General features: G+C 40.9%; 2 protein-coding genes across 7 annotated transcripts in view; both read right to left on the bottom strand.

The window, feature by feature from the left end:
- Positions 1-173: 173 nt before the first annotated feature.
- Positions 174-4,173, bottom strand: SH3BGRL3 (SH3 domain binding glutamate rich protein like 3). Of its 3 annotated transcripts, XM_085860111.1 has the most exons (4): positions 3,627-3,645; positions 3,445-3,507; positions 1,193-1,360; positions 174-1,082 (listed from the first exon to the last, which is right to left on the bottom strand). In XM_085860111.1, the coding sequence occupies exons 2-4, from the start codon at positions 3,487-3,489 to the stop codon at positions 1,020-1,022; spliced, it is 276 nt and encodes a 91-aa protein (XP_085716237.1). In that variant the 5' UTR covers positions 3,490-3,507; positions 3,627-3,645; the 3' UTR covers positions 174-1,019. The 3 variants fall into 3 exon arrangements, with proteins under 3 accessions (XP_085716237.1, XP_085716238.1, XP_085716236.1); XM_085860112.1 differs by lacking the exons at positions 3,445-3,507; positions 3,627-3,645 and adding an exon at positions 4,037-4,173; XM_085860110.1 differs by lacking the exons at positions 3,445-3,507; positions 3,627-3,645 and adding an exon at positions 2,434-2,567.
- A 52-nt stretch (positions 4,174-4,225) lies between these two features.
- Positions 4,226-19,618, bottom strand: part of LOC147010680 (uncharacterized) — a 60,606-nt gene continuing 45,213 nt past the window's right edge. For 3 of the 4 annotated variants that reach the window (XM_085860103.1, XM_085860104.1, XM_085860102.1), the window contains 2 exons: positions 18,940-19,007; positions 4,226-11,160 (listed from right to left, as the gene is read on the bottom strand). In XM_085860103.1, coding sequence (XP_085716229.1) covers positions 7,586-8,671 — 1,086 coding nt within the window. In that variant the 5' untranslated portion in view covers positions 8,672-11,160; positions 18,940-19,007 and the 3' untranslated portion in view covers positions 4,226-7,585. The remainder of the gene's footprint in view (positions 11,161-18,939; positions 19,008-19,618) is intronic. The other variant, XM_085860105.1, reaches the window with a different exon arrangement.

Raw genomic sequence — 19,618 nt, 5'->3', positions numbered from 1 at the left:
GCTTTTCTATAAGATTACTTCTCTACTACCAAAAGGATGCAATATGAATCGTTGAATGAGATTTGAGGTGTGGGGGGGGGGGGAAAAAAAAAAAAGAGGAGGGGTGTATAACCGTGGAAAAGACGGTCGTCTAACACGACATTTGTACAAAAGTTAAAATACAGGAAACAGTCCCGAGGTGGATGTTTTAATACACAAGAATGGCGTATTATAGATGGCAGAATATAAGACAATATAATTCTATTCTGACAATTTACAACCCACATTAACTCTCTCAAACAGGAAACGCAGCAAAAATATAGCAACTCCAGTTGATGAGCCAGACATAGGGACTTAGAGGTACAAAGGAACCAAAATGCTCAAGATTGCAGAAAATGCAACAGAATTGGTCTTTTAGAAACGTAAGACTCATCCAGAACTACAATAAACGGTGAAGGATGAAGTTAAATCCAACACTGTGATGGCATTGGGGGGGGGGGGAGGGAGGGGGGTTTGCAAATGAAATTTTAAAAAAATGGCACAAGCATGGTCATCTACTGGGAATTAAGAAAGTGCAAGCACATGCCCCCATCACGGGGGACCTTTCAATACATTCACAGCTCAAGTTAACTTGAAAGTAGTTCCGTTCTCAAATATGAACCTTTAAACCTGTTAAATGTAGCAAACTTCAGTTGCTGTGCACAATGAATTGGATTTACGATCCAAGCTCACCTGAGAAGGGACAATCTCTGAAGCAGATCTGTAATAGTAAGAAATCTGGCCATTTAAAGGATCTGATGTGCCACAGGAATGTAATGGAGGGAAAAAGCAATACTCTCATTGAATAACGGAGTCATCGTATATCCGGCATGAAGTTAAAACAAAGCCAAAGTCAAATCCACATCAACTCCACAAAGTGAGAGGCTGGAGATGTGTGGAATGAAGGAAGGTATGAATGAATGGATTGAATGTAAGAAAGGAATGAAATGCATCAGCAAGAGAGAGTGTTAAGAATCATACTGGAGAATGGCAAAGCATCGTTAAAGTTTCAAAAACTTTTCCACTTCACTCTTCTCCACCGCAGAGTAAAATTCTTCATAGTTCTGAAAGGAGTGACGTCACACAAAGAAGGGCCGGTTACGAAGATCGCAGCCCCATCGCTCAAGCCAATTCATTATCCGTAGGAATGCAAATCACAAGGGAAAAGGCTCACCCCACAGAAATCGTCTTCGTTGAAGAGCTGAGGTGGGATCGCTTTCGGGTTGTTGGAGAATTTGCACATTTTTATCTTTGCCTCCTTGCCGACCATCACATCAACCAACTCAAACTCAACCTTCAGGGTTTCCAAGACATTCTGGATATGCTGCTGTTGCTTCTTTATCTGAATGGATGAGAGAAGTTTCAGACACAAGCTGAATCAGCCAATTTGGATAGGGGGGGGGGGGGAAAATCGAACGAGCAATCAAATTTCTCCTTATTGAAAGTGCAGCTATATCAGTCCATTTTGATGCGACTCAAACAACGTGATACTTTGCTACAAAACTAAAGCAACCGACAAACTAACTCACTCTCCTACGAGTAATAACAATCTCCCAAAATTTCCACACACTCAAGCAAAGCTTTTATCTACATATCCAGACATGCCACGGCTTGACTTGTGTTCGCGTACGTGTTTGATAAAGGCAATGGTGGGGTGCGACATGTGGACCATGCCTGGTGTTGGCTTAATGGTTAGGGTGGTGGCCTTGGGATCCTAGGATCCTGAGTCCAAATCCCACTCGGCTCTTGAATTAATACCAGGTGGGGTTGACAGCCTGCAATCCTTCTGAGGTCAGCAAAATGAGTGCCAGCATGTTGGTATACTGTGTTGGAGTGGCGACCCGTCCAGGATTGTACCCAATAGCCAATGAGACTGCTTAAGCAGCACCAGTGTGACCATTCCTCATTTTCATAAATGCCAAAGTGAGTCAATGAAAAAAGCCAAGCATTCACAAGGTTTCAGAAAAGCGATGATAATAGAAAAGCTATATGCCAAGAAAACCTATAGAAAACCAAGATGCCAAGGTGAACAACGAATAGCCAAGATCTTGTGAAAAAAGCCAAGGAGTGGTCACACTGAGCAGCACCAATGCTCTGCACAGAGTATGTTCCCAATGGATGGATGGACACGTAGACCGGTCGGTCATGGGGTGTGACAGCCAAAAGCACAGCAGGTGGGAAGAGAACAATTTACCACATGCATGAGACGTGCCATACGCTCCTGAAAAGCAAAAACCTGCAATGCTAACCATCCACTTTAACTCAGCACCGCACCACACACACACACACACACACACACACACACACACACACACACACACACACACACACACACACACACACACACACACACACACACACACACACACACACACACACACACACACACACCCGTTGATAAACTCCAAAACGTACATTTGCACAGCCTTTCCCAAACGGCAGACCTGGGGGGCATCTCCAACTCACAGTCTGCATTTTAGCCTACGGCTTCATTTAAATCATTTCATTGCAAACTTCCCTTCCTAAATAAAATAAATAAACAAAAAAAACAAAAAAAACAACAGGAAAATTACACATCTTGAAAAGCAATCAAATTCCCATCAGAAAACGATGTTTTGCAATCAAACCAAAACAACAAAAGGAATATTCAACAATTTAAAATATCTGCAAGTGACATCAAGGAGCAGACCGTATTGGGGGGGGGGGGGATGGGTTCATGCATGTTCCAGGGCAAACGCATCTGAATATCTCAAACAAAATCGATTCCGAATGAACACTAAACCCCCTATTCTTATTCTTCATTACAATTTATAGACTTTCTTGACAATGTCTCCTAAAAATTACGACATTCGTGTTGCCCGTCGTGCCGGGTCCGAACTCGTCAAACAGTTACGGCCAGAGATGACGTCATCACGTCACATACCAGGACGTTTGTTTCCACAGAGCGAGAGGAATTGTTGTTTTTTTTTCTTTTCTTTTAAATTCCAGATTCTTCCAGGATAAACTTTAGGTTTAAATGTCTGAATTAGTCGATGGGTCACGGTATGTCTGAATTAGTCGATGGGTCACGGTAATTCAACAAAAAATTAGTAATATCAATCGGTTCTCCTCATGGAGTCAAGGACGCAAGGCCATGTCTGTTTATCTCCACTCGTGGAATGAACCAGCATTCAGTGTCGATGATCGTTTAGCGGTTATAATAACGTGTAATTCGACGCCTTTAAATAACCAGCAAGGTGTGCGATCGTTTGGCATCTCGTAAAGCCTCAGGGTGTGTTCGTGATTCGAAATCCCGCTCGATTTACCTCACACGGCACACTCGGCAATTAAATGGGGTCTTCCGTGCAACGAACGTGTACGTGACACACAAACACGGAATGATGAACACGTACTTCATGAAGGAGACTCAATAATCACTGCTCTTACCACTAGTGAGGGGGTGATGCTGCTGTAATACACTTTAATCACCATGACGCCAGGCGCGTATTCCTGTGGTAAAAGGTGAGATAAAGAACGAAAGATACAAAGGCAAAAAGCTTCGTCTTGCACCGTTTAATGAAGAAACACGACGTAACACGACGAAATCCAATGAGAAATCGAGAACAAACACCGCCAGCTCAACCGCAGCCACCGCCAAGATTCTTCTTCTTCCTCATAATGGTATTCCTCTTCTTCTTCATAATTAAATACCTCTTCTTCTTCTTCTTCCTCAGAATGCTAATCCCTCTTCTTCTTCCTCAAAATTTTTCCTCTTATTCTTCTTCGCAATAGTATGTTTTTTTTCCCTCTTCACAACTCAGCGAGCTTGAGGCTATTGTGTTCGTTTCAGATTTCACATAATGGGAGTCGATTAAATGCCTCACACATAGTTTGGTCTGAAGGGTTGTTATCAATTTCTTTCATCAAATTATTGTAACAAAACATCGGAGTCATCTTCCGCGGCACCGTCGTTCAGAAGACGCGGAAAAAAAAATGCTTCCCACCAATCATTCCCAATGTTCCCAAATCCGACACTCACCCCTTTCATATCCTCAATTTATCCCCGCCCTCTATTGCGTACGTAAAATGTAAAAGTAGTCTTTGATCTTGAAAACATTAAACAGCAGTAACTAATCGATTCATCCTTTTTGACGAGTGAATTTAAAGACATGTAACTAGATTTATGATCATACACCGCACAACAATCTGCTCTATGTACAGAATATCGTTTTTGTTTTTTGGGGGGGGGGCGATTGCATTTATTTACCGAATAATTTCATTTATTTTGTCTGTTTAATTTTAAAGAACGAGAAAAAAACATCTTTCTAGAACTCTCGATCCGCCACTCGCCCGCCACGTTAATCTTTGAGGTAATTTTTCTTTATTCTACGTACGATCAACATTTTAATTATTCGACCGACAAACACGAGTTACACAGCGGCAAATAAAGATCGGACTCTTCAAGAATAACTTTGAGAATAAACGGGAATCATTCTCGAATTAAACTTGCCAGACGCCGATGGTAAAAATTATTTATTTGAACGTGCGTTTTTTTTTTCATTCATTATTCCGCAGGCACATTCATGAAAACATACAGAGATCATACAGTAAATTAGGACATATAAATCGCACCACGGCAGGATTGTGTTAAAAAGTGAACGAAATCATGTGGAGTCGCTCTCCTGGCGCTGAAGGAATAAAAGAGAATAAAATGACATGTTCAGCAACCAGCACGACGTATCCCTGTTAATAGGAAAAAAAATACTGATATGCATGTACAGTGTTATAAGTAATACACCAAACACAGAATCTATCTATAATTCCAGCAATGTGTGTGTGGTGTGTGTGTGTGTGTGTGTGTGTGTGTGTGTGTGTGTGTGTGTGTGTGTGTGTGTGTGTGTGTGTGTGTGTGTGTGTGTGTGTGTGTGTGTCTGCGACCGCCGTTTCTTGATGACCGCCGTTCCCATCGGATTGAAACTTGCCAGGAATATTTCCGGGTACCCGCGGATGTGCCTTTTCAAGGTTTGATATTAATCGGATGAGCGGTTCCCAAGTTACGGCCATTTATCCGTCAACCAGACAAGACACGGTGCTATGACGTCACGAATGACGTCACAATTGTTTATTAATTGATTGATTTATTTTTTGTTTTTTTGTGAATACATTTATGAATACATTTACAGAGAGAGGGGCGAGAGAGGAGGGGGGAGAGAGGATGGGGGAAAGAGGAGGGCGAGAGAGGGGTGGAGAGAGGGGGGTGAGAGAGAGGGGGAATCACAATTCAAGAGAGGGGGAGAGAGGAGGGGCGAGAGATAGGGGCGAGAGAGGAGGGGGGAGAGAGGAGGAGCGAGACTAGGGGGGAGCGAGGAGGGGTGAGAGAGCGGCGTCACAATTCTTCTTCGTTTGATATGACGTCACAATTGACGCTGGGGACCTGAATATGTTTCCCAGGTGTTTCCCAAGTTACGGCCATTTATGATACGGTTGGTCCGATATAATTGAAAAAATGCCCCAATCCAGTCGTCGTTTATGAGAGCGAAGGAACGAAGCTGCACATACTGGCACGCCTCACCCACGAGAGAGGGTACTGGCACGAGAGGGGGAGAGAGGAAGGGGCGAGAGAGGAGGGGGTGAGAGGGGGGGTGAAAAAATGCCCCAATCCAGTCGTCGTTTATGCACCTACGGGCCTGCACAAGTTTATTACAACGTGTGATGCCAACTGTTCTTAAATGTTCACATATTGTGACATTAAACATCCTCTTCAGAGGAAGAGTCACTCTCTGAAACAACTCCACCACATGAACCTCTCTGACCAAGGCATATGCATGTCACACAGCAAGGCACAGCAGCCTTTTTGCATGAACATCGTTTCAGACATTTGGATGATTTGCACATACAAGACACAGTTTTGTCTGTTTGGCTTGGCTGGCTTAGACATGAGAATTGGGACCAGTTTTCCATTGATAAGGGTTCTGCCAAATGTTGTGGCTGGGGGAAGTGCTCGGTCACTGAGATGTGCACGTCTATACAGAAGCAATTGATACAATGCTCTTAAAACGTGGAAATAAAACGCGTCTTCTGTTGCTGGCAGTGATCAAAGGTCTAATTTTGAAGAGACAATCATATGCTGCCTGATAGTGTAGTAGATAGTAGAAAAATCGTGCAAATTATGATACAAGCATCAAATTTGGCATTTCTGTTCTGCAGGGCTTTCTGATCAAATCTGCACGATTGGCCATTTGAAAATCCAAATTTTTCAAAATTTGGATTTTCAAATGGTCAATCAGGCAGATTTGATTAGAATCTCCTGGAGAACAAATGTGCCAAATTTGATGCTTATATCATCATTTGCACGATTCCTCTCAAAAATTGCTGTTATCTGCCCCACTATAAGGGTATCCAAATAGCTGAACCCTGTTTGGCCATACAAAGCAGTCCAGTATACTATGGCCTCATCAATGACACATTCTGTTGCTGCCATTTCACTATCTCTCCCAAAATCAACAAGGTGGGGAAGGCTTCCTATCAGTCCCAGAGAAACCTGTGCTGCTCTTCTTTTTCCCCTTCTGAATGGGTAGCTCACTGTGTCACATCCACTCAACACATATGTGCTCAGAAGTGTAGCTGCGACATAAAGAGGATCTTTCTGGTACTTCTTGCTCAACACTTCTACCAGCTCATGAATAGGTAGGTATTGATTCTGCCGTTGTATCCAGAGTTCTTGCAATGTGTCAAAGCAGTAGAAGTGACATATACAGAGCATAATTATGTCTGTATCTGTTGCATGCACAACAGCTCGATGGTGATTAAGATATTCCACACGATACGCAAGATGAGCAATAATCCTTGTGTCTGCCTCTTCATGCTCTTCACAAGGTAAGTCCAGAACTGAACTTGATGCTGATGTGATGGAAAGAGTGTAACCTTTGTTTTCCATCATACCACCAAGAATGATGGTCATTCCATCTGGAATAGCTTCAGGACTCTAACAAAGGGACGTGCCAATGAAGTTCTGAAGATTTGCTTTATTTCTTGGATTCTTCATGAGTAAATTCCAGTCAGGAATTTCTAGACTCTTGGATGGTGAGAATTCTCTTGCATGGTCTGTCTGGTTTCTCCGCTGCTGCTTATCACCCTTCAAAGTATGGCTATCATCAAAATCATACCGATCACCAATGATGTTGACACAGTTGCAGATTTCAGGTTTCAACTGCAGGAGCTTGTGAAGATACAGCTGGTGAAGTTCACCAAATGTTTGTGCACCCATTTTTTGGTATTTATTTACAAAGGCCATTGTGTCTACCAGATACACTGTGTATAAGTCACTCTGTGGTAATGATGGCAGGTGTAAAACAATATCCTGCTCAGCTTCAGCAATTAGCACTGCCAGGAAATCAGACTTGTTGCTTTTGCGCATTACAAACCCCTGTGCTAAGCATGGATCAACCTCAAACAGGGATGATGGATAGTCTGTCCACTCATGGGAAAATGCAATCTGTCTTGTGACTGGGTCGGCATCTCGATAGAAACACAGCACACGTGTAACTGCAGTCTCATCTCGATAGATCCTGATTAAACTCTGTTTCCTTTATGGTTGTGTTTTCTTCTGTGAGGAGAAAGACACCAGCTTCATTGGTTCAATCTTACGAGAGCCCACCTGTTCTGCTTTCATAATGGCTTCCATGCCCTTAGCTTGAGCATGGACCAAGTCTTTTGAAGCATCCTTCTCACCAGTTGCTCTATTGAGCAGATCCACTTGGTTGTTACACTGGAATGGGTTTATCATCTGCTGGCATATCACTTTCTTGATCTCCTCAACATGCATATGTTCTTCTGTTGCCTGCTTATGTGTTTCTCCATGATGAGTAGATTCCTCTTGGCTCAGATTAGCCATACACTTTATGTTCTCTGATACAGCTGTGAGAAATGGTGCTGTCTTCACATATTTATCTCGAGCAGCTGGTGCCTGAGATATGCCTTTGAAAAGAGATGTCTTCCCTTCATTGTTGTATGTCTGCTCCAGGGCCATGTCACTCCAAACACCATTGAATTTTCCTTTGGAACAGTGAACTGTGAAGTACCCTTTCATAAAGTTGTCATGGACGTGTGGGTGAGTATCAGGTAAATCCCTCATATCTTTGAGATATAGTGGCACACAACTCATGTACCTTGTGTGTTTGGCAGAAACCATGAATGGCAGCATATTCTGCACCTCCTGGATATGCTCTTGCCAAAGACCAGCTCTCTCTGCATGTATGTAAAGTTTTAGGATTTGAACCATTTTAATGTACATAAGCCAGTACTCTGCAGTTACTCTCAATGTTTCTGAGAAGTTTCCCCAGGCTTGTGATATTCGAGGAAGATCTGCTTTTACAAGGGCCATGCACTGTCTGGCGAGTTCTGTTTTTTTCTCTTCCACAGCATTAAGCAACTGGTTCATATGATCACACAGTTCTGCAATACTGTCAATCTGATCTGCCTGTTCCAGCCAGTCTTCAAATGCATTCCACAGTAGCCCAGTTATTGCTTCACTCATTAGTGAGTGGCACCGTACCATTTTGTAGCAGTCCTTTCCGGCAATAATTTTATTTTCTGTGCCTCTTTTGCACACTCCACTTTCCACGAGTATATCTTCAATTCCAGAGTCCTTCATGAGAAAGCCAATGCATCCCATGAAGTTTTCTGCAATGTGGAATCCACCAACTTGGACAACCAAAAATCTGTAGTTCTCAGGGTTTTTAATGGTAATACGTGAAAGAAAATATACATAATTACAAAAAAGGTTTTCAAAATGCTATTCAACAATTTGATTATAATGTCTGACATTTAAAAAATTTCCCAAAGAGAATTGCATTGTTTAGATCTAACAGTGTATACTATCTCAAGAGTTTAATGCCTATCATGGAATGAGCAGCCAAAACGGTTACCTTTGACAATATCATAGATGGCTTGATCAACTGTTACAATGGATGTCTGTTGCTGCATCTTGTTGGTTAGAGAGATGCAGTAGTCAAGAGAAGCTTGAACAACACCAGGATCTGTTGGGGACTGTGGATACAATGGGCCATATCTGATGACAGCTTGAACATGTATTTCTTCGCAAAGGAGTTCATAGAACCCATACCATGTTAATGCTGCCTTTGTTGCAGCTGCAGAGTCTTCATCATTTCGGGTGGCCAATAGCCGTAGCAATGACCATATGATGTAGTCATCTTTGAACACAGGTATAGTTGGTTGTTCGTTACCTTGTCGTACACCATGAAGTGACCTTGCTTCTTGTCTGTCTTTGAGACGAACATAACTTTCAGGTACATGAAATGATTCTGGCTGTGGTACAGTCCTATGCCTGTCCTTAGTCAAAGAAACTGAGCCCACAGAAGTTACAGGTTCATGCCTTGTTGAATGTTGGTATATATTGTGGCTTGTGGCATGCAGCGTTGAACCGTCTTTGGTATGTTCCTTGAAGTCAAGATTGTCAAAGGCACACTGAGTGAATTTTCCCAAGGGAATAAATATTCCAGTTTCTGATGTTTGAATGTCAATTTCCTTGGCCTCGGTTGTGATATACCTCTGGGCATCATCATAGCTGATTGTGTGACCAAATTTGTTCATAATTCTAACCAGGGTTTTACTTCCAGTTTGTTTCAAAATATGCAGTGCAAGTCCAACTTGTTTTGGCATTGGTATGCCAGTAACATGGACCATGATGTCTTGTGCCACATTCAACACCTGTTCATTTTGTGTTTTTGTTAATGGTACTCTATCATTTTTGCCAATGGTTTCATCTGTGTTAGTCATAAGCCATGTAAGATGGTTGTACAGGTCATCTGGAATGTTTCTGGATGCTGCTTCATAGGATATCAATAGCTCTGTTGAGTCTATTTTCTTGACTACTCAAATCTCCAACTATATTCGACTCTGTTGGAGATGCCTCACTTGATTTTCTCTTCATTAATTGTCTCTGTGTCTTGGCTTTCTCCTTCATTTCTACATGTAGATGTTTTGCCAATGCATGTAAATTACTCTGTATCCTCACTTTGGTTATTAGTGGTGTCTCTTCATCACTGCTGCCAAACTATGTTTGCAAATCATTGTCTCCAGCTTCCTCCTGCAGTTTCATTGCAAGAGCACACATTTCTCCTACTGTTATATCTGCTGAGCAAACTAAACTGGCCTTTCCCTTCTGTTGAATAATCTGGATTGCTGGTCCATAATGATCCAATAGTCGTTTGGAGAGCCTATCAGTCCGATACTGCATAGCATTTGCAACACCTTGTTCTCTCAACAGATTACGATACTTGTCACGTAGTTGAGTGATATAAAATGCTGACCTGTCCTTTATCAATCTATCTGTAATTTCTGAGAGGAGCTGTCTGAATGCTAAATCATATTCATCAGTTTTTGAACTTGAACAAGAAGGAATCGATGGCCTTCTATTCATGAATTTGTCCAAGCATGATTTGTGATATCGGAAATCTGCAGCAATCATGTCAATTGGTTCATTTCCCATTCCTTGAATCTTCAAGAGCATTGCTTGGTCTTGTAAAGCAACAGCTTTCCAGTAGATAGCTCTCTGCCGCTGTTCTGTGGAAACAAGGATAAGTTTCCTTTCACCCTTTGAATCACGTTCTTTTTTGCAAATGAAGCAATGTGACTTCAGGCAAACTGGTGGACATCTGTTGGGTTTTACTGATGTGCTTGTGTGCTGGATTTCTGGGTAATTGTTACGTTTGACTCGTTTAGTCTCCAGCCTTTCCAGGTCCCTCTTGTGTGTGTATCTGCTCCTGCATGACCTGTGACACTTTGGTGCTCTCTTCAAAAATGCATCTATATCTTGAATACTGTGTTGCAGTCTATCATAAACATCATCATGACGTAACTGCAAGGCATTCACAAAAGAATCTATACCTCTTGTGGTAAGGTTGTTAAGATCATCATCAGAAATTGTTTGGCATATAATGCATAACCTAAAGTCAGTTTCATGGGAATCTCTTCTCTTGGGTGCAACAAAAGCAAGATCCATGATTTTTCAGTTCTATAGAACTACGTGTTAACTATACTACTGTACTACCGCCATTACTGCAAGTTAGTGAATGTAGCGCTACCACCAAGGAATTGCAGACTAGCATTATGGATTATCAGCATGTTGTCATTGGAACGCACCTGTAAAAAAAGAAATACACAATAATTAACCAGTTGTTCAAGAAACAGTTAAGAAACCTAGAGATTTACATGTATGTCAGTCCACTCGCAGTTATATTATTATTATTATTATTATTGTTATTATTTATTACTAGTACATGCCTGTACATGCGTGGCCGTATGTGCAACCCCCCCCCCAAAAAAAAACAACAACAAAAAAAACTTTCAAACCGCGAGCCAGAAACAACCACACAGGCCGTTCCTTCGCTCTCTTAAACGACGACTGGATTGGGGCATTGTGTTTATCTATAAATGCGCATAAGATATCGAGAAATTATTAGAATACATTATAGACCGGTGGTGGGAGGGGGAGAATCACCACTGGAAGAGGGACAAATTTTCATCCAACTTTTCTAGATTAGTTTTTTGTGTAGATGACGAATATGAAAGGTGATCAGCCAGGTTCGGGGGCGTTTCCAAGATATTGCGGGTCAAATATCAACCGGGGTCAAATTTAGCCAATTATGAGTTTTCACTATAAAACTGATTCTGAAAGCTAAAATTCAGTGTTTTTACGACTCGTTTATGCTTTTAAGTGTCTAATCTTTATAAAAAAAACACAACTCACATATTTTTATGGGTGACCTTAACTCAAACGTCAAAGGTCAACAAATAACAACCGATGCAAAAACTGATACGATGCTGACACCAAGATAACTTGGTTGCTCAAAATAGTAATCATCTGTTTCATCTAAGCTAAACTAGAGGTGCGGGTCGTCCTACGTCCGTTCTTTCTGCCCCACCGTTGTAGCGTGCCACAAGGGCACCCACTTGCCTCCAAAAGTTTTTTTTTAATCTCGTTTTTTTTTCTATTTAAATTTCATTATCATATGTAGTTTCTAACCACTATTGTAATAAAAATTCATGCATTGTCTATTGATTTTTATTCAGACATTGCCTTAAAAAATATATATCACACATTTTTCTTTAAAATATCTGAAAATCTTTTTCTTAACGCATAAATGCCCTTTTGTCTGAATTGCCCCTGCTCCTCATAGATTCAAGATGAAACATTAAGATGCTTTAGTATGTAATACCCCTAAAACATGTTTCAATCAGGTACAGTCAGATGAATCAACAGTTATTACATTTAAGAAATCTAGCTAAAGACAGTGGAAGTAGTATCCCTACGTCACTGGATACAATCACCAAATATAGATGTTGGTCGGACATTTCATCACAATCACTGCCTTCACTGTAGTCTGATAACTCGTCTTCACTATCTTCATCAGAAATATTACACAGAAGTTCCACAATATCCACAGGATATGGTATATCAACCCAATGGATTGATAAATCTTCAGTCCACCCATGGTTTACTGGAGTGTCCAAGAATTGCTGGGGTCTGTGAGCCAGACTGGCTACATCCTGGCTACATAGTTACTTCGAGCTGAATGTAATGCCAGTGCTGACTCACATGGGGGTAATGCACACAGATCAGCTACCTTGCCGTCACGAAATTGATTCTAGAAAATAGTAGATCTGGCTTCATTAATACGTTTGCATCTCCTTTGATTGTAGATTGCACAAGTACAAATTTGAAGTCCATCAAACACTACGCTGGAAAGTTGTTGCTCGTTACCCAGTTCTGCGAATACTTTCTGCATATTTTCATCATCTTTTATCAGTGGCCACCAAGTTTTCTTCCCTTTTCGGAAAAATGAAGAAACGTAGTCATTTCCCAAAAAGGCGTGAATACCAAGCAATGCACGTTTCTGGAGTTGTGAGTTGACATTGACTCAGATCAGGGAATCGCCGACCTTTGCCACTCCCGTGATCTATGATGATCTTTGAATTTTCACGTTCGTTGGCCAGTAAAATGATGGAATGTCTGTATCCCCAGAACTTGAACGTACTACACAGACCGTGGGACCACCAGAATTTTCATCTAGTGCATGTTGAGTGAGGTAGCAGATCTTTGTATCAGCCTCTATGTGGTCAGTAGCCAGGGCTGGTATTTCCTCTGAGCAGTGTGACGTTATCTTCATGCAGAGATTCCCCCTTGCATAGTACACAACTCGGTCTCCAATGAGACTTTCCTCTTTACAGAGAACCTGTTCAATCAGCTCCATCATTCTCTCTTTGTTCCCTCCATTGCACATAAACTGTCCAAATGCAGCCGGAATTCTGATATCAGGTGTGCGCAGAATGTACTCATCTGACTGCCCTCTTGCAGTTTTTTCAGCCCGTTTTATGGAATGTGCATTGTATATGTCACACACGAAATATACCACTTTGTAACGTGTGGGTATGTCAGCCATAATTCTCCTGGCTAACAACCGAAACGTATCTGGTACATTCACCAACGAACGTAAATACGCAATAAGGTCAATCACGTAAACTGCATTTTCTGGGACATCATAGGCTGTGTTCGGTAAATTCAGTGATGTGAGTGCAGCTTCCATCATTTTACTTTTTGAGGTTGTCCGACGACTGCCATCTGCTGTCGCAAGAGGTAGAGGTACCGTTGCTAAAGGATACTTCAATGCTTTATCCAAATTGACGGACATGTTTTCTTTACATGACTTTGCTGCCAGTAATCCAAGGATATCTCTCTGTACTGTTACATCTTTGGTCTTTCCTGCTGCAGATTTTACTGTTGTCTTCTTCAGGTTGTCTTGAAAGCTTCTCCATGGAACTCTTGATATCGAATTTAAAAAGTTTGTGGTTTCACCATTCTTTTCGGTATCGAGTCTGGAGTTGAACGCATTGTAGAGTTCTCTTCTTCATTGTTGTGTTGACAAAAGGTGGGCAGCAACCTCATCCAGTAATGGTTTGCCTGAAACTATGTTGAACAGTTTGTTAGGATCAATTTCATGTGAGAATGGATTGATAAAATCTGACTTGATTACTTGCATAGTCTTTTTTACATGATCATCTGATTTTTGGATCTCGTGTGGTCTTATGCACTTCCTTGGGTTGTGACTCATGTCATCGATCTTGGTAAGTTCCAGCAGAGAAGAAACCATAGCAGACATAAATGGACGATTCAGCACCCACTTTCTGTATGCTATTTCCTGATGAGTGAAGTTCTTGATGCCACCTGTGTCTTTGAATTTTTCATAAAAGTCTGCTCTCAGCTGCATCAGTTGACTGTCTGATACCAGTATTGTTCCTGCAGACAGACAGGCCTTTCTCCAGAAGATCATCCTTGGCACCAGGATGTGTATCATCAAGTGTCATGAGTTGACGACAATAGAATGTTCCATATCTAGCGTAGTTCTGTTTGTTCATAGAAAAACAAAATGGCAATGAGTCTGTCCAGCATTTCAGTCGAAGGTCACACTCATTCAGGTTTATCGAGTAATGGAGTTTATGTTGACAATCAACAGCTTCAATGTAGATTGCCCAGAACTGTGGAGTCTTGCCATAGTCTCCTCGAAGACACTGATATTTTGTCTGCTGGTATTGTTGTTCAACACTAGAGAAGCCAACTTCTTCTGAAAGTTCCTGAGCAGCATCTGTGGGGACTTTATTGTGAACAATGTCCACAAGTCCATTCAATAAGTCTGGCATATAAGCTTCTAGAAACAGACGGTGCAGCGCTTCACTGAAGCTTTCGTGAATTGCCCATGATCTATTATAATGTTTTCCACTGAGCATGCCTTTGATTGTACCAGATGTGCTGAACCCTGCCTGATACGCAACTTCTTCAAATCCGCGACCTGATACAAATTTACCAATACTGTAGTGCCAAAGAATTCCATGAAGGCATGCATATCACCAAGGTGAATGATGACGTTGTTAAAGTCCTTCGCATTGTTCCATATGACGTGATAGAATTTGGCAGCAGCCCCTACATCAGTTGTTATATGAGTGTATCGCATATTGGCCTGAGCTGCCATCAGCTGAGATTGTTTAATACATTCCAGTACAGTTGGATACTCTGTAATGGGACTGATGATTGGTGGCAGAAATGTAATCAGTGTTGGTTGAGACGATGGATATTCATACTGCTGAATAACCCAACCAACAAAACGGGGTACTGACTGTGTTATCAGGGTGTAATGTTGTCGCAGTAGTTTCCATGTGAATATCTCACTAGTGCTTATTTCATCCTGATCCCCATCAAAGACGGTGTTGACTGTAGAAAATCTGGGTGGGTTCTTGTGTGGATTTATCTTTCTCTGATCAAGCACAGCTCGAGTTCCTTCCATGGTCCGTCGCCGTGATGTTTGAATTTCAGGTGTTGGTCGCAACACTGATTGTGTGTCCCTCTCTTGGAATCAAATTCCATGTGTAGTATGAATACTGCCTGCAGCATTTTCCTTCTTACAGTCAAAATCATCCCACCAAAAGAACGTTTGAACAGTGTCGCTCGCAGAAGATGGAATTAAAGGTAGACAATATCCCCTGTCTGCCATCTGTTGGGCTAGTTCAGCTTGTGCCGTTTCAATCAGACGAACTTGGTTATAACTGATTGAATGTCCCAATCGTCCAAGAACAGAGACTACAGCTTTCTGTCCAGTCATGTTGTGTAGTCTCATTCCTAGCAATGTACGTTTCTGTGTCAGAAACTTTCAATTGGAATAGGCATAGATCAAATATTGTGAAAACGATTCGGCAAGCTTTCACGATTCATCACTAGCTGTGTGATGTGAGGATTGCAAATGTATCAGTTTCGTGAGAAAGTTTATCAAACATTTGGGGGATCTGCGATTTTGCGCTCCTAATGAATCGCTAGTTGGAGGCCACGGTAGATCTTCAGCACTTTCTATCATTTATTTTATGGCTGTCTGCAGTATATTTGCTGCCTCTGCAAGAATAAAATCATTGCTTTCTTTCACATACACAGATAGGGTACTATTCGATAGTACCTTCTGACTGATAATCATGAGTGGGTGATGATAAGACACACTGACAAAAAAAATCAATTCTCCAGAAAAGTGGTCCTCTAGTTTTTTCTTCACTTTGGCTCGTAACCTCGTATCATCGCCATAGAGTCCATATATTTCTGTCAAGAGCTTCATAGATGCCGACTGTTTACAGCCAATTACATGATTTTGAACGAATGAATATAGTTCATTGGAGTTTGTTTGACACTGGTGTTGATAATTATCTTGTGAGGTGGCAGTGGATGGTTTTGAGCATATCTGTGTATAATCTTTGTAACACTTTCTATGCATCATAAATTCCTTTGCTATGAGATCTTGGCCCTCTATTGCCAACATCATCCCATAATCATTTTTCAGGCTTGCAGCTTGCATGATTCTCTCACATGCTGATTTCGTCTGGATTACTGCTATTTGCTGTTTTTTCCCTTCAACTTTTATGGGTTTCGCTGTACTACAGTTTGGATTCATACATTTCTTAGGGAACCCCTGCTATCACTCGATCCTACATTTCTATTTTTCCTCACAATTAGTCTTTCATCCGATTTTGCCTCTCTTTTACGTTTTGCATTTCTAATTGATAAACCCTTTGTGAATTTTTTGTAACAGTTCATGTGGACACAATGAATTCTGGGGTCCAGAACATCCGGTATGGCTTCAGCCTGAAGCGTATGTGCATTGTCACCACCGAGTTCATTTCTGGCATCCTTTGCCTGGTGTAAGCGTCGAAACGTTTCATTTCTCAGACCAGTCAATTTGCCACAGTTCAGGTGATCGTAATGGACAACACAGCTCCTCTTCCTTTTTTCAGTCATATTGGATCATTTCACTGGTTTCATCCTGAAAAGAAAGAAAACCATTTTTGCTTATGTTCAATTAGAAGGCTATCAGCTCCAGTGCCACCATTCCTGTGGATTTTACCACAAATTTATGGATTTTGGATCAGCATAGGGATTTATGGATTTTTTGGAAAAAATGGGAATTTTTATGGATTGGTCAATGGATTTTTCCATGGAAATGGGAGTTTTTTGGGAATTGGAGTCCTTCCGCGATGTCAATCATCTTGTCACTGTTGTGGACGGACAAGATGTGCAAAAAGGATGCGAAATTTTGAAGATGTCAGCAATTCACAAAAGAAAAATTGGAAATCAGACGAATTTCAACCATAACTAGAGGGGGAGCACTCGGTAGAGTGCAAAACCTCCGCCGCCAATACTGCTTGGTCACTCAAGTGAACCTGATATCCTATTCATTCAATTTGACGTCAACAATGCTCACATAGTTATAGTTTGCAACTTTCCCTTTTACTTTTAACTTTTACATATTCAATTCATTCGTCATAACGAGATTCCTTGAGACAGAAATTGATTTTACATGGGTATATCCACCTGAAGTTCCAAAATCAGCCGCAATTATAATTTTGGCATGTTTTTTTTTGTTGGAAATCACTTATAACATGTAGAAATGCAAAAAAAAAAAAAATCGAAATTTTGTTGAAAAAAAAGTTGCAAAAATTTTTTTTCTCACAATTTTTTTTTGGGGGGGGCGGGGGGGTTGGAAATCACTTAAAACATGTAGAAATGCAAAAAAAAATTCAAATATTTTTTCAAATTGGCCGCCATAGCGGCCATATTGGATTTTGGACCAAGTCCAAAATCTAATGGCATGATCCTTGGACCAGACCTAACCCCCCCACCAAGTTTCGTCGAAATCCGTTGAGGAGTTTTTCCGTAATACTGTTCACAAACAAACAAACAAACAAACAAACAAATAAACCAATGTCACCCGCAGGGTGACCCGTATCTTGCCAAAAGGTGACCACGTGTGACTTCTTTAAGGTCACACTGAGGTGAACAGAGCTGCTATCCACCAGGAGTGACTCCTTGAGGAATATCTGCCTACGAGAGATTCCGATGAGAATCGTTCTACAGAGTAACCATGAAAAATATGCGTTTGCCTCATAACATCACCAAATGACGTCATAATGTCTCAAAGCTTGACATATCGAGAAAGCACTCATCGAGGTGTTCAATTTGAGGTACTACACGATATGGTTCCTAAAACTTGAAAATTTGACCTTGGGGTCAAATATGTTTGACCTCAGGCGCTAATCATGAAGGTCAAGGCCAATCGCCACCAAAAATTAATCAGCTGAGCGCCAGACCATGAACTATATTCCCATGAAGTTTGAAGACGATCCGATCAAAATTACTCAAAAAATAAGGGTTTCGTCGACTCCCCTGATTTGCGACAAAGTGACCTTGACCTTTGACCTTGACCTTCAAAATTTTATGCGCTGAAAGGGACCTCTATAGGCCTCTGATATGCGAAGTTACAAAAATTTCCAATGATAACTGTGCTCTGCAGAATTTTTTATATGTGATTACAGAAAAACAAACAAACAAACAAACAAAAAAAAACATACAAGCTGACTAACATATCTTGCAAAAACTTCGTTTTGGCAAGATAACAAACAGAAAGGGGTGAAAACAGTAACCTCCATCCATCTTCGATGGCGAAGGTTAATTAAAGGTCAGAGCAAATAAGCGCTTCTTCGGAACAGAAAAGTGCATTAAACTGGTAAAATATGTACTGATCTAGTTAAAATATGCAATATGTGGATTTTTAGGAACATTTATGGATTTTGGACCGAAAGTATATGGATTTTCGAAAAAATTTAGTGGCAACACTGGTCGGCTCTGATAGTTCTGCTGTGTGCCGTTTTAACATGATGCGTGTGAGCTCAAACGACATTCAATTCAAACGTTACGAAAATGAAATTTATTGAACGCTAACTGCATCAATTCCGTTCCGGGGTGACAGACAATAAAAAATACGATCGATGTAATGAAAATATGCAACTGAATTGTACATTTATGGGATAATTTACAAGAAAAACTTTACTTACCTAAATTGCAGCTGGCGCAGATCTTCACTTCAAAATAAATGTCACAAGGTCTCACATTACAGTTTCAGCTGAACCGTGCAAAAAAGGAATTTCGTTCCGGGGGTGACAAGAGAAAAAATATATTAGTAACAATATATTTAAAGTTACATAACTTTCCGATAAATTACTGCTGCGCCTTGTAATTTAATAACAAAAAAACACCTTGTTGTAGTGGAAAGATGAGAGAAAATTGGTGGCATATTATCGAAAAGTAGAATAAGATATTGGCTTTAAGCCTGTACATTGGCATAGTGTTTTTGGCATAGTAACAGCCAATGATAGTAAAAAGTTGCTTCAGGGGCAACTCCCTCCGGGATTGGGGGCCCTAAGGCTTTAGCTTAATTAGTTTCATACTAGATACGCCACTGGCTGCAAAAGATGGAAATTACTCATTGTCATTTTCATCAATTTATTATTTTCAGTTTTAGTGTTTTTTAAACAGACTTCAGGCTATTTTACCAGTTTGAAATTGTTTGCAATTAAAAAAAAAATCAATATTTTTGAAAACGTTCTGGGGGAGGTGTCCCTGGGGGACCCCACAAGGACACATGGGTGAGAAAATGGGTAGGGGTGCCCGTTCCTCTATTTTAGCTTAGATGAAACATTGATCACAATTTTCAGCAAGATAGACCAGTTTTAG

The sequence above is a fragment of the Eptatretus burgeri genome, chromosome 16 (assembly GCF_056783735.1).
Source record: "Eptatretus burgeri isolate ZD-2024b chromosome 16, Ebu_testis_v1, whole genome shotgun sequence".
Classification (NCBI taxonomy): domain Eukaryota; kingdom Metazoa; phylum Chordata; class Myxini; order Myxiniformes; family Myxinidae; genus Eptatretus; species Eptatretus burgeri.
The sequence above is the reverse complement of the archived record's forward strand: the minus strand, read 5'-3'. Positions and strand labels throughout refer to the sequence as shown.